The sequence below is a fragment of the Argiope bruennichi genome, chromosome 3 (assembly GCF_947563725.1).
Source record: "Argiope bruennichi chromosome 3, qqArgBrue1.1, whole genome shotgun sequence".
In the NCBI taxonomy this organism is placed as follows: Eukaryota; Metazoa; Arthropoda; class Arachnida; order Araneae; family Araneidae; genus Argiope; species Argiope bruennichi.
The window spans coordinates 35,862,630-35,878,529 of record NC_079153.1 but is presented as its reverse complement, the minus strand read 5'-3'; the positions used below and the strand labels follow the sequence as shown (position 1 = coordinate 35,878,529).

Sequence of the window (15,900 nt, the reverse complement as noted above, 5' to 3'; positions counted from 1 at the left end):
TTTTTTCACTTTAAAAAGGCATTTATTGAGAAACATTGGAAATAAGTACAAAACATTGTTGATAAATGCCCCATTTGCTTATGACTTTAAAAACTACTATCCATTGGTGTTTTAATAAGATAAATATTAAACCTTTAAATATTAGGCACTTGCATGTATTTTGATCCCTTTTTCACTTTAAAAAGGCATTTATTGAGAAACATTGGTACACTGTATATCAATCAAAATATTTTCCATCATTTTCAACAACTTTTTCCCATTTTTATCCAATAAATCTTGAAATTAATTGTCTTCGAATTTTTTTTTGGTCCTCCAGGCTGTATTTTGTCATTGATGCCGAAATTCCCACTCTTAAATCGTTGAAGCCAAAACCGACAATTGGAATATGATGGAGCAGCATCACCATAAGTTTTTTAAAATGTGTGATGGACTTCAACAGCAGATTTCTACAAATTAAACAAAAATACCAATGTATGTCGAAAAGGCAATTTGGAGAGTTCCATGATTGGGGTCTTTATACACTGAATAACTCAATAACACTAAATGGAAAACTTTCAAAATGATAACAATAAAGTAATAGTAAATTGGTAAAACCCAAAATAGAATCGTTTATATAGATACTTCGCATGTTTACCAATAGATGTCGCTGATTAAAATACATGCAAACACCTAATAGATTATAGCATGTAATTTAAAATAATGTATATTTCTGTAGTTATTGTATTACTTTACTAAATTCAAGGAGCATTTCACCGAATATGATTGCTTAATTTTTTTTTTTTTTTTTTCAAGGAAACTAAAACAGATGCCAACACGCAAGTCTTTCTTCAGCAGAACTTGACATTCAAAATCTTGAAATACGGTCTTGAAAACTGGAAGAATATGGCGGAAATACGACGCATAACAATTCCAACCACCCTGCTCACTTCCGGGAAGCCCAACATAGAAAAAAGGAGCATGATGCAACGATGTGGAAGAGAGGTAAAGAAATAAAAAGTCAAAAATGGAAAACTGGCAAATAAATAAATAAATAAATAAAACGACGTTTGTAAATATAACAACGCCTTTGTCTCAAAAAGTTTTACACGCGCGTGATTCAGGACCGTGATTTAATGCAAGCCGTTTACCGGACACGCAACTCCGAACGTGATCTCGACGAAAGTTGACATCTCGATTTTTGGAGCTTACGACTGTGTGAAACGAAAAGTAATATCGCCTCCCCCTGCACCACACACCCACACAATCTGCGAACTGCGCACAGTTTTCCCAGACGTCCGTCCGTCCGTGACCGTGGACATCATCTGCCAAAGTATGGATGGAGAAGAATTCCTCGAAGGAAAGAAAAAACAAAAGTGTTCATGGAATTTTTTTTTCCGCTTTCGACAAAAGCGATTGCGGATAGGTAAAGTGGAAATGCTGTTGACGTATTTCGATTTGTGTTGTTATGGAAATGTATGCTGCGGTTATGTATAAGTTTGAGGAACTTCTTTTTAAAACCTAAACACACTAACTCTCTGTGACGATGGCAAGCGTCAACAGGGGAATATCATTCTTATTTCACACTTACAAAATTCAATACCTTGGATAATAATTTCAAAAAAAATTGAAATTTCACCATTCACCATACATTAATTTAATTTGAACAACAAATTATTAATTATTTAAATTTATAATCAAATCAAAACAATTAATTTAAAATGTAAAAATCAACTGGGCATGCTTAAGTTCCTTTCCATTCTCGTATGGATTGTAATAAAGGATAGATGTCCAAATAGGATATATCTAAGTTAACCCATTGCACTGGGAAAAGTAATTCGACGCTTAATTATTCACCTAATAAAAGATTTGTTTATTGCTCTGAAAAATAAATATACATAATTGTTTTAAGCCGAATTTTTTTGAAAAACTAATCTACAACTTTTTTATCACTCATGTAGGCGTTTTTAACAATCAAAATTGTAAAATAAATAAATAAAACTTCAAAAGGATGCACCATCTTGAATGAAAAATGAGAGGCCCATCCGATTGCAAAGGGTTCAATTCCCTAAGTCAAGCGCCTAAAGACTCATTTTAAAGATAAATATGGGAGATTCCTTAGGTTACGGTAATTTTCAACCGAGTCCAAATCTGAGACAGCAATTCAATTTTCAAACTTCCACATGATACCAATATGAAAAAAACCATGCATAAAGTCTGTATCCAGATCGGATTCTTGGTATTCTGCTAACACCCAGTTTCAAAACACCCCTTAACACCCAGTTTCAAAACATGAGAGATTGCTATTAGTTATTTGGAAGGATATGGTAATTTTCAACCTAGTCCAAATCCTGAGGCAGCAATTCAGTTTTCAAACCTCCACACGATAACAATACGAGAACTCCATGCATAAAGTTTGTATCCAGATCGCATTCTTACCCTTTTGCTATTCTAACGTCCAGTTTCAAAGTAACAACAGTGCAACTTTGAGACTGTGCATCATAAGTTTGAACCATAGTTCTAAGGATGAAGATGATACGTTCTACATAAAAGACGATACATAGTTCTAAGGATGAAGATGATACGTTCTACATAAAAGACGATACATAGTTCTAAGGAGAAGGTTCTTTATCCCTTCTCCAAACTTCCACATAACATCAGTAATAGGTTGTTCTTCACCAATGTATTTAAAGTATTACATTAGGCACACTCAACGGTAAACCTATGATAGATTCACGCCTCGAACTTGTGGTTTTCCGGTCTCCAAATGCAAGCTACCCTCAAACTTAAGTTTCTCACAATAATAAGAAAAAAAATGTATCTTTTCTTGACTTCAACATAAATTTAAGATAGAATCAACATCAATTAAGATCCCAGAATGTTTGCACATGAGTGAAATGATGTTAAATACCATAGTATATGTTAATTAGATGTTATAATAAAAATTTTATACACAGATCTACATTTCTTTTCTCAAATGTGAAGCAATGGTAAATTTACAAAAAAGTCAAATATAAAGAAGAGTCACTTCAGTACAAACATGATCTCGAATTCTCTTTAAACCTTGAATTCTTAAAGAACATTTGGTAGGTCAATTGCGAGAGAAATGCATTCAGAGTAGCAGACAGAACCTAATATAAATTCCGGAATCGCACATCGGTAAGAACCCATAAACCAACGATGTTCAGCAACCCTTATTTCCTAAATCGTGCTCTTTTCTGCAGAAGTGTAGTAATACTTCGTGAGGAATACCTTCGTCGCAATCCACGGAAATGAATGTCTTATTTCTTCGTGGTACTAAGGAAGAAGCATGAATGTAGGTCGGTTTTGCCTCTGTTTTATTTCTTGGAAAGAATACTTATTCGAAGCGTTTTGTAGCTTAGTAACGAGAAATGCCGATGAATAACAACTGGAAGGTCAAGGACAGTATGAATCCATGAAAAGCACTGTACTGGTTTAATATTTTGATGACCTTATTTAAATATTTGGAAATAAAAATGCAATAAATGATGACGGAGACATGAGTTGAAACAACAAAAGAACTAGTCCTGGAAGGGGAAACTGAGTGGTAATAAAATCTGGAAGTATTTTAACTGTTTTTGACGAGTATACTCTTCAGAGGAAAAAAAGTACATTTTGCGTTCTGACTCTATTCATCAGGAGCAATAAGTAGGGACAATTTACAGTTTGAATTACAATTTTAGTAAAATCTCAAACATATTCGTAAGTTTCAAGATGTTTAAAATATTTTGTGGCCAAGTCGAAATCAAAGAAACAAATAAAAGATTATTAATAATTATTATAAAAAACCCGCATATAATATTAATTGTTTTTCTTAAATGTATCGCTGTGTTGTATTAGGCATCTAACTTTGTTTCTTTTCGTTCGTATGCAAAAAATGTATGTTAGTTTAAGTAAATAAATAATTGTGATTATTGAAATAAAAAAGTCATTTCATTATAAAATAATTCCATATTACATATACTCTGTGTTTGACGAGTATACTCGCCATCGCTAAATTTTTGTGACACTAGTTAGGTACTCATTTTCCGAAGAGGTCGAAACAGTCAACTGGTTAAAAGAGTTCTTTTTTTCCACGCTCGTTTCTCAAGGTGTGCTATGATTTTTTAAAGAGCTGTTTATCTGGAGAGTGAAATATTGTAAAAAGTGTACCATAGTGCTAAAATAAGTCTCTATAAATTTAACTTTTCATTATTAATATCCCAGAATAATCCTTTATTGATTATAATTTTACATTAACAGAATTAATTGCCTACCATACTAATTATATCAAGTGCTTTTTTTTACGAGAATTTACAACTAAGACTAATTATGAATAAATGGAAAATTTTTACTATTAATAATGCTTCTTGTTAATTGAATCTTCTTGTTGCAGACTTAATCTTAAAGATCTTTCCTTGCCATAACGATATAAAAGTAATCAAAAGTAATCTTTAAGAAACCAGTATTGAAAGTATTTTCATACATAAACCTCGTAATAATGTACTTTATTCCCTCGACGATCATAGTGAAAATCGGCGATCATAGTAAGATTTTCGATCCGAAATGAATTTAAGATTTGAACCTGAAACAACTAACCTTGCAATTATTTACTTAATTAGTCCAAACTATTCATATTTAAAATTTTGAATGGATTTCTTAATTGAACTTTATTTGTAATTTGATCCCGATTCATAATCATGGGGATGTATATTCAAGGGTAGAATATATGTAAAAGGAATATCACAGGATATGTATCTGACAAACTCACCTTCCTGATTTGGTTATAATCATCTCAGTTCCGAGATCGTGGAATTTGTCCCAGAGGTCCTTGTTCTCCAGGACGCAGTCCACCCCCTGCAGAGCCTCGCTGTTACAGCGGGGTTTGAGACCCGCTGCAAACGGGTTGTGCGATGGGCGGGTGGCGGCGGCCGGTGTAGGGGAATCCCGGTCCCCAGCTTCCGAACTGGGGCGGGATGAACCGGGCCTGGGTGATGGAGTCTCGTCCAGGTCCGAAGATACGGAGGAGGAGCGAGGGGACAGGACGGCGGAGTCCGGTTTGAGTCGAGGCGGTGGCCGGACATCCGATTCTCCATTACAAGGTGGTGTACGAAAATCTGGGAGTAAATAAAAAAAATATTACAGCTATTAAACAGGTTTTATTAAATAACAATAACACACTATAATATTTATCTATAGTCTAGGGGAAATAAAGATTACAGTTATTGAACAAACTTTATTAAATAACATTAACACAATAATATTTATGACATTCAAAGAAAAATGAGAAAATGTTAACAAGAAAATATTGAAATGTGTTACATTTTTCAATTAATTTATCATTTTTTTTATTGTTTAGATTATATATTTTACTATTTTAAATGCTATATGTCATCATTTTTAATACAGAAAATTTAAAACTGTATGCATTGAATGAGCCAGAGATGAACATAAGAAAATGAACATATGAAACTGTTTGACAGTTAAATAGAATTTGGTTCATCTCTTAATTTTGTTAGTATTTTTTGTAACAAATCATTAAAATTTCCATAATATGTCTTGGAGTATGAAATGATATCACAATAATTATAACAAAATTTTCCTTTAAAAAAAATTCCAAAAATTAGAAGATTCAAATAATACTTGACTTTAAATGCGATTGTACATTTTTCAGGAAAATTCAATAGTTTTAAAAATATATAGCATTACCAGATAGCCATCTTAAATATGGTTTTAATATATCTTAATTTTATTAAATATAAACAAAAAAAAGTCTCACGTTGCTTTATCTATGGTTCAGTATTTAAAATCTTCCTCTTCTAAATTCTAACTTTTCTTTCAAGCATGAAATAATCTTTTAAACATGAATAAATCAGAAATTTAAAAAAAAATTAATAAATAAAGGAAATATTTTCAAAAATATATAACCACTTTCCGATTCCATCTTTTCCGCCACAAGAAAAGAATTGTAGTAAAGCAGGCTAAATTAAAACTTTTTCCCTTTTGATAAAAATCAAAATCTTTCAAATTTACTTCATGAGTTTCTATCATCCAATTGCATATATCACACAAATTCATTTGAAAATTTACAATTTCTATTTATTTCCATAATTTCTCCTCAATAACCCCGGACAGAACCAAATATTGCAAGAAGTTACGAAAAACCAGCAACCAAACATATCTAGAATTGGTATCTATCAGCTTTCATAACTTACCTTTCTGCATCCGTTCGAAACATATAAAGATCAACTATTTTAGATAATAAAGCGCCAAAAGCAGCATGTAAGGGAAGAATATCAATAACAAAATAATACTTCTATTTGAATACTAAACGTCGCCTTTGTTACCCAAGCATAACTAATAAACTTGAAGACCGTCTTAAAACATGTTAATTAATTCGGTTTTAAATTCTCTTCCAGTTACTCTGCTCCACTGCTTTTATGAATATTTATTGTCAGTATATCGGTTAAATATTTCTGATAGAAGTTTTTGGCAAATTTTCAGAACTTTCATGATTGATAAAAATATTTGAGCGGTTTGTTTGAAATCTTTATCGTTGGAAGTTATTAATAGACATGATGTCGTCATTACAATATTTTGCAGTGATTTTACAGATTAGAACAATATTGTGCAGCGATTATAGAAAAATGAGCAATATTGTGCAGCGATTATAGAAATATGAGCAATATTATGTAGCGATTATAGAAATTTGAGCAATATTGTGTAGCGATTATAGAAATACGAGCAATATTGTTCAGCAATTATAGAAAACATTTGAGCGGTTTGTTTGAAATCTTTATCGTTGGAAGTTATTAATACACAAGATGTCATCATTACAGTATTTTGCAGTGATTTTACAGATTAGAACAATATTGTGCAGCTATTATAGAAAAACGAGCAATATTGTACAGCGATTACAGAAATATGAGCAATATTATGTAGCGATTATAGAAATTTGAGCAATATTGTGTAGCGATTATAGAAATATGAGCAATATTGTTCAGCAATTATAGAAAACATTTGAGCGGTTTGTTTGAAATCTTTATCGTTGGAAGTTATTAATACACAAGATGTCATCATTACAGTATTTTGCAGTGATATTACAGATTAGAACAATATTGTGCAGCTATTATAGAAAAACGAGCAATATTGTACAGCGATTACAGAAATATGAGCAATATTATGTAGCGATTATAGAAATTTGAGCAATATTGTGTAGCGATTATAGAAATATGAGCAATATTGTTCAGCAATTATAGAAAACATTTGAGCGGTTTGTTTGAAATCTTTATCGTTGGAAGTTATTAATACACAAGATGTCATCATTACAGTATTTTGCAGTGATTTTACAGATTAGAACAATATTGTGCAGCGATTATAGAAAAATGAGCAATATTGTGCAGCAATTATAGAAATATAAGCAATATTGTTCAGCAATTATAGAGATATGAACAATATTGCGCAGCGATTATAGAGATATGAACGATATTGTGGAGCGATTATACAAAAATGTACAGTATTGCGTTTCTAAAATATATGTAATTAATTTCATTTCGGAACTTGTATGTCATTTATTTGGCAGGTAGTTTTTTTATTTGCCTATTTTTAGGCTTTTGAAATATAAATTTTTCCAAAATGTGAATATTATGAAAGCAGATAATTTAAATAGCACAAACTTCTCAGCAAAATTTAAGAATTCTTTGTATGCTTAACACAGTAACTTGAATATATATTCGAAAGTATATATATATATATTCAAAATAGTTTTACACACTCAAATTTATAATTCATGTGTTATTTATAAATACAAGCCGAAAATAAACTTTAAAAATGTGTCATTCATTTGACTAAAATATTTTTAGGTTTATAACTAAGAGAAAAATTCTGTCAAAAATCAAGTTTTCTTGGGGGGAAACCAAGGGGGTTGGAGGATGGGGAGACAGAGAAAGGAAAAACACTTCAGAAATAATGTATATACCTATGATGAATTCTTCAATAAATAACGAAATACAGCAAAACCGCTAGAAGAACATTGTAATGCTATTAATGAAAATCCTCATGATTAAAATAACCTGAAATATAGCCCAATAAATCGCTTCCGATATAGTACACGATTATAATGTTGTAGCAAGTACTAAAAGGGCTGACATTATAGTCAGACTGATGTTATGAAATTTAACTAATCTTAATATTATAAATAATTTATGATTTCTATATTAAAATTAAATTTAAGCACTGGGCAATATAAACAGTAAAGGAATTCGTTTCTGGAAATGCTAGATTTTCAATAAATCTATGGCTTGATTGAATTTTGAAAACAATGCCAAATGCTCTTAAACATAAATTCCTTTGTTTTAATATTATGCAGAACTTAAAATTATTACATCGTTCTGTTTATAACATTGCAACGATAAATGCCTACAAGTGGGATATTATTTTAATTACATTTGCTTACATAAATTCATGAAAGGACTCAAGCTTAAACAGCATAAACTAAGTGACAACGCCGATATTATATTTATGTAAAAACTCTAGTCAAGTACACAATTTTTTTTTACTTTCTCGTATACATAGTAAAGAGAAAGTATAGCAATCATCCAAAAATTCAGATTCAAGATTTTGGCTAATGTCCACGTCTCAGATCTCTCTGAATTCGAAAAACACATTATTGGAAAATGTCCATCTGTCTGTCTTTGACAAAGATAACTCAAAAAACGGTTTGATCTAGATGGATGAAATTTAGCATGCAGTCTTTTTTACCTAATGTGTAGATTTCTATCAAATTTTAAGAAAACTCCGCACAGTGAAAATCTGTCTGTCCGACTATTCGCATATAGTTTCACACGATAACTGCAAAACGAAGAGAGTAGATAGAAAAAATTCGATTATAAATAATAGCTATAGTTTAGACACTTATCAAATTTTGAGCTGAATAAGGGAATAAGAGATAAGGATAATCCCTTATTGGAATCCCAATAAGGGATTGACCGTTCGTTAGTCTGTACTTTTAGAAACATTTAAACGCGATAACTAAAAAACGCAATGGCTTAAAATATATCAAATCTAATATGGAAATTTGTGACTACAAATGTAGTTTTGTGTTATATTTTTTTGTTTCAGTCGGTTGAGGAAAATCCGTCTAAAACACAAATTCAATTTCCAAATACTATTAACTGCATGCCAGAGATTAATCGCCAAGTTACTCACCAAGGATGTCACGATAAATTCAGTAAAAAGGCTAAATTCACGCCAAAGATTAATATGTCGTAACTACACGCCAATGCTACGTAAGGCATTCTCTAGGGGTAACACATTTATTAGTGTATGTGCTGGTTTCTACCAATATAACAAATTGCTTTCCTGCCTAAATGGCTTTATAATTAGTGCCAATTCAGTAACAGGGTTTTGTCTATATCAGATAGGTATATTTTGTCTATATCAGATAACGAGACCAATATAACGAATCCGGCACTAAATCCGGTAATAAATAGCAACAAACAAGTTTATTTTGAAAAAAAGTATATCCTTATATACCAGGTGGCCATATAAAAGGAACAATCTTTTATGCATGCATTACAATGCAGAACGTCACAGATCGAATTATTAATTCGTGAGGCAGTCACATTTCTCAGAAGACAAGATATGCCGAATATCATCGCCTTATTTGTAAAGAAGGCACGCAGCAGCGGGCCTCTTGCGAAAGAGAAATTTACACTTACGCTGACAGGATATTGAGAGTCAACAGTCATGACACTTTTGCAATATTAATCAGAAAAACCGAATTCTAACTGTAAGATGTACAAACAAGATAAAGCGCTTCGCAAATGATGGCGCGGAACACTTAACGATTGTTGCCGACTCTGGTGTGAGAAATTTGCATTCAATTTCAACCTCTCGGGCAGCTGAAGACACAGCAAAGAGATATTTTTACCTGGTGTTGGTCAATAAAAAAAAAATGACTTTATGCTCGTTGCACGCCTTGCATCAAGCAAACGCTTCCATTTTGCACCTGTTAAAGGTCGACATGAACACAGAACGGAAAAGAAAAAAATGATGCATGAATTTGTATGAGGGAGATTTATTATAGTCTTACCTTATATATTCATGCTGATTAAATTTGTCAGTTCCCCAGCAGGATTTGATTATTTATGCAAAAAAAAAAAAAAAAAAAAAACGGCCTGCAGATAAAATCGGAGGACATAACTAATGTAATAAAGAGGCCAACGTCAAAAAAATGACAAATAATAAAACTTAACAAGAGGCATAAAACTGAATTTGCGTGTTTTATTACTTACGGTGAAAACCAAAAGGACGTAATAACTACGTAACACTAGATTTCCCAAATTTGATTTTAATCTCATTTTTTTTAAATCATAAAACAATTCAACTTAAAAGGTAAGGTTAAAAGAAAAATGAAGCATTTTGAAATTTTATATCTTTCCTGGTGTTCGCCAAGATTATTAATACGCCATTTCTTCAAAAATATCATTATTTTATTGTTATATAATAAAGGAAATATCTGATGAAACAAATGATCAAATAATTCAAGCTATAGTTAACCTTTAAATAAAAAGGAATAAACTCTTTGCTGTCGTTTTGAGCAGGATAAGATTTTTATCTGAAGACACGAAATATTCCATTAAGAATTTTCAAGAAGACACAAATTTAAATGGAAAATAATAATAATAATAATAATTTTTTACACTGAATTTCCTTTCATTTAGATTGTTCTATCCCTAGGTTTACATCTCTAAATTTTTATTTACTTATTATTTTATTTGACTCGCTTAAAGACTCAATTAGATCAAATCTTCTGTAATCAAATTTTAACATGAAATAAATGGAAACAACTAGTCTATTGTTTCCAAATTACTCATGAAGGCATAAAGAGACAGATTACTGTTTTCTTTTGGAAAAATTAATGAAATCCCTTAAATAACTTAAATTCGCTATATATTTTAATGAAACTAACTTCTTGCCAATAATAATAAGGTATATACCCATTCAAAAGCTGTATTTGTAATTCGCTAATGAAGATTAACTTTAAATCAAAATCTGCATTATTTAATTTCGGAAATGTATTTTAGCAATAATTCAAAAACAATGGCTTTGAATAGTATTGTCCAAAAACATTCAATGCTTCTTTCTTCATATTTATAAACATCGATTTTTTTAAAAAATAACCGTAATTAAACAAGTTCAGTTGAAATTTGCTAAAGAAATAGTCATCATTTTATTTTCTTGATTATTTTCCTTTTTTGCAATTGTGACAAAACATTTCCTCAAAAATGTAAATGTATTTCTAAGAGTTCATAAATCCCTAGTCCATAAACAGAAAAATCAGTTTTATGTATCTTATAATTTTCACATTCAATATATACCTAATTCAATGCCCCTATGTGTGAAGTAAAAAAATTAGCAAAAATGTATAAATTATAACCTACGTATATGCATAACTTTGAAAGTATAAAAGTTGCATTCACTAAATGGCAATAATTAAATCTGTGTGTTCATAAAGACAACAAATATAAATGTATGAAAAAAAGTCATAAATAAAAACACGAGTGCAGATAAAACGTCAATATCATTTGATTTTTTTTATTAGTATTGACTTTCCTTAACGATACTTAAATTATTTATAATGTAAATAATTATTTCGGTTTTTAAGAATATATTATATAAAAACATTAAAAATTCTGATTACTATATAATTTACTATAAAATAAAAATGATTTCTATTAATGTAAAATACCAATGTAAAAACATGCTGCCAATATAGATATATGCATGCGTGAAGTACTTTATATATACATGCATGTATAAAATTCTATACATGCATAAAATTCTAATAAAAATATATGCACACATAAAGTATTAATAAAGAAGTATGCATGATGCATGTATAAAGAGCTAATATAAATACATACATGCATAGTTCTAATAAATTATGCATACATAAAGTTCCAATATAAATACATGCACAAAGAATAGTATAGAAGTATATCCATTAAGAGCCTTAATAAAATATAACCAACACAAAAAAAATTAAGATATCTGAAACATCTCATAGATGAATTAACCAGATAATCAACATTGACATTAAATTTGTCTTTCGACAATGTAATGAAATAACTAGTGATCTTTTCAAGTCTGAAAAAAAGGGAACCAATAAACCGAAAAATTCCTTTAAAAATGCTTTAAAATAAGAATAAACGTTAAAAAATATTTTAATTAAAAGTGGCAACATTCAGGGCCTTTACTTTTATCCTTAAATCCTGTCTACTAAAAAAAATGAAATAAAATATATCACGATAATAGACCTTCTCATTACTCCTATATTACAGTTGTTTAAACAATTTTGGATTCAACGGTCATTTGATGTAACCATTTGTTGAAATAATCCAGTCGGTCATTAAATTACTCGTCCGCTAACTCACATCTTTCTAAGCTCTATGGCCACTTTTTTTTCTCCACCTAATTTATATTCGCGAAAGCACTTTTTTCAAAACGTAAACTCGACCTTAAACCTTAAAACTGCCAACAGAAATCTCCGCATCTTCTTTATCTTTCTTTTCTGCATTCACTCGAATATGTTTATAGGCTGACAAAGCCCTCAAAACATACTGCCTGAATGCGAATTATTTTGCTATCCAAAATAATAGAGGTAAACTCGATTGTTACGGCTACGGAAGATTGCATGCCGTAAAATAAAAGTCAGCGCTACAACATGGAAGCACGGCGTGTAGGCGATTTTCGAGATAAACAAAGTAGGTAAATCCGAGATTATCTTGGATTCTGTCATAAATATGAATGAAGGAAGAACAGAAGCAAAGAGTACGCGCGTATTCGAAAGGTGACTTACAACAGCAAAAGCTACAATGTATGGAAATTCAATCAAAGAAATGGCAAATAAATATCTGTTCGAAGCAAATAAAATCAATCATTGAACAATCACTCGATTCAATGCTTTTTTCCGTCAGGAGAAATCTTGAGTCTTTATAAATAAAGCAGCTTTAAATGTGTTAAATGGAGTTTAAAGTTTGTCTATGTAAGCCAAGGTGTCAAATTCGATGTCTGTAACGTATTTCTTCGTGCTTCAGCAAACATATCAATATGTAACAAAACTTTTCGTAAGAGTTTCGCATCTTAATTTGGAGATTTCTAATTATAAAGTGGTCACAAAAACCTTTCCTTGATTACAAATAAAAAAAAACTATTACAAAGAAACTATTGAATATAATGTTATGAAGTTTTTACTGTGTAACAGACGTGTTCTTATTTTTTTTTCCCTGACACATTGTGTAACTAATGTAAACATAATTAATTTGCATTCGGATGTTATCAAAATGGCGTCAAGGAAGGAAAAAGTTCTATGTATTCTTTGGTTTTATAAATCCAAATTGGCCATTACTGTTCAATGCCAATTTTGAATTTACATACAGGATAGAATGTTTGTAATACCAGTTGAAGATATTGGCACACTCAAAGTTAGGATCATAAGATAGTTTGTCTAATGTGACAGACTAAATGTTAGGCAATGCTTGACGAGAACAGGAATACTCCCTCGACAATCTTCGATCTACCAAGGGTGCTAAAGAAATGAAATTTACAATATATCACACCACCCATATCTTCAATTATAATAGTTTTTTGCAATATTTTTTTTATAATTAAGGGAAGACTTTATGCCCTTCATGAATCGCTATTAATAAAAAAAATCGCAATTTTCGCCAATTACCAGGCATGATATATCAACACACCCCTCCCTTCCCAATAGCAGAAAATATCTTAATAGAAGATAATATAAAATTCAGTGGAAGCTAGGATGCCTAAATTTTATAAATATTTCGTTGATAGATTCCAAAATACTCGAAAATTGAAATGCGAAATTATCTCATGTTTAAAAGTATCAATCATTTCGAGCAATTATTTTTACATACAGTAGACTCCCGATTATCCGCGCCTACCGCACAAAGTTTTTTTTTTTTTTTTTTCTTTTTTTTTTTTTTTTTTTTTACTGTTTTTTTCAAAAAGGTGCAGTTTTACAGTTATGCTTTTGTAATTACATAATACATTACAGTATTAAAACAGTACATATGTATTAATTTTTCTGTGTATCCTTGACGCCTCTCGTAAATACAAAGCACTTTTCTGTTTTCATTAACAAAATGCATTTTAGGTTAGTTTTGAGTGATATACTAAAATATTAAGCGTTAGTTAAACATTTCCTGCTGTTTATTTTACGTTTTATTGTACATAAAACGATTTTTCAAAGTTGGAATGACTGTTTTCTCTTTTGCTATACCCGTTTTTAGATTTTTTCGGATTATCCGCGATTTTTGTTATCCGCGGCGGCCGCGCCACCCAATTCCGCGGATAATCGGGAGTGTACTGTATAAAAATTAAAGAATTACGTAAGGCTGTGAGAGTACGTCTGACATTCACCTTGTTTTCAAATTAATCACTGCAGGCAAAATATCCCTAGAAATGGAAAGATGATAGTAGGGAAAAACGCCAAGTGTCAGTTTTTTTTTTTTTTTTTTTTTTTTTTTTTTTTTTTTTAATAAGTCTACTTTTGGTGTGTGAGTATGGAGCACATTAAATTAAATTTCATTTATATGGCTAATTACATTTAGTTTCACATTCTTTTGATAAAGATCCTTTGTTATCGTTATTCAAGTTCAGAACATATTAAGTTATGGATCGAAACCGAAAAAATTATTATTTTCAACTCTATATGTAGGGGAACCAGACGAATTTGCATTTTTTGTCTCTTGAATCTCCTATTAACATAACACATATATGCCGTTTACAGTTCGAATTTTTTTAGCTAAACTAAAAGTAAAGTAAAATAGTTCTGATGTTTTAAAAATATTTTTATATATTTTAATGAATTCATGCCTCGTGTTATCTATATTATTATAAAAAATATTCAATTAGAAAAAAAAAGTTTGAACATGCTACAAGTGTATTATACGGTTTATTTTGAAATTTTTATAATTGTCAACTAATTTTTAAAAAAAACAACCCAAAGTGTTATAAATTGTTTAAAATTATTTACTGAAATATTTAATAAAGCTACCATTTTTAAAATTAAATCTTTCTTTATTATTATTATTATCGCTCGTTGTTTATTTATTGGTTTAAGTTACTTTATTTACGCAAATTATTTTTTTAAAAAGTCATCTAAAACTTTTAATTTTAAATAAACTTAAATAAACTTTTAAATAAACTTAATATTAAATAAACTTTTTTTTTTAATTTTGATGCACTCATTTTTGGATTACTCCCCCCTCCCCTTCTTTAAATATTAAAAAAAAAATTAGACAGCACTTAAAAAAACCAAATGAAAGAATTTATCCAAAGACTCGAAAAGTTCTACATCTGATTCTAACTAATATTTTGCATAATTATGCAGATAAGTTTCGTAACTATAATTGCACATTCAAAAGCAAAAATAGCATTTTTTTTTTTTGGTCTTGATAACAATGGCATGTCCTATATTTGTCTATCTAGTTAAATCCATAACTAATTTCTGAAACCATTGAGGTCAAATAAACTGTTTTCGCTCTTAACTGCTTCAGTAAAAGTTCAATGATCTGACAGCTGTCAATCATGACCGTCTGTTGCGAAACTAGGCAAAGGTACGCATATAGAAAACGGTCTAGTAAAGTTGTACATAATGCAATAGTTTTATATAATTTATGTCATCCATTTAAACTGTACAAAGTTCTATTATGGATTTTTATGCACTAATACACAAAATAAAAATTAAACATTCAATAACATTATTATTTAAATTTAATATAATAATATTCAACTACTATCATATTATTACTTAAAATAATCTCAGGAAAAATTAATTAGGGATAAGATACTTTTAAGTAGTTCTCAAAAGTAATTTGCAAATGAAATTATATTTGC

General features: G+C 30.1%; 1 protein-coding gene across 2 annotated transcripts in view; it reads right to left on the bottom strand.

Moving 5' to 3' along the window:
* The window catches only part of LOC129963557 (T-box transcription factor TBX20-like), a 90,167-nt gene that overhangs the window by 55,354 nt on the left and 18,913 nt on the right, over positions 1–15,900 (bottom strand). For both annotated transcript variants that reach the window (XM_056078014.1, XM_056078015.1), the window contains exon 2: positions 4,748–5,093. In XM_056078014.1, coding sequence (XP_055933989.1) covers positions 4,748–5,093 — 346 coding nt within the window. The remainder of the gene's footprint in view (positions 1–4,747; positions 5,094–15,900) is intronic.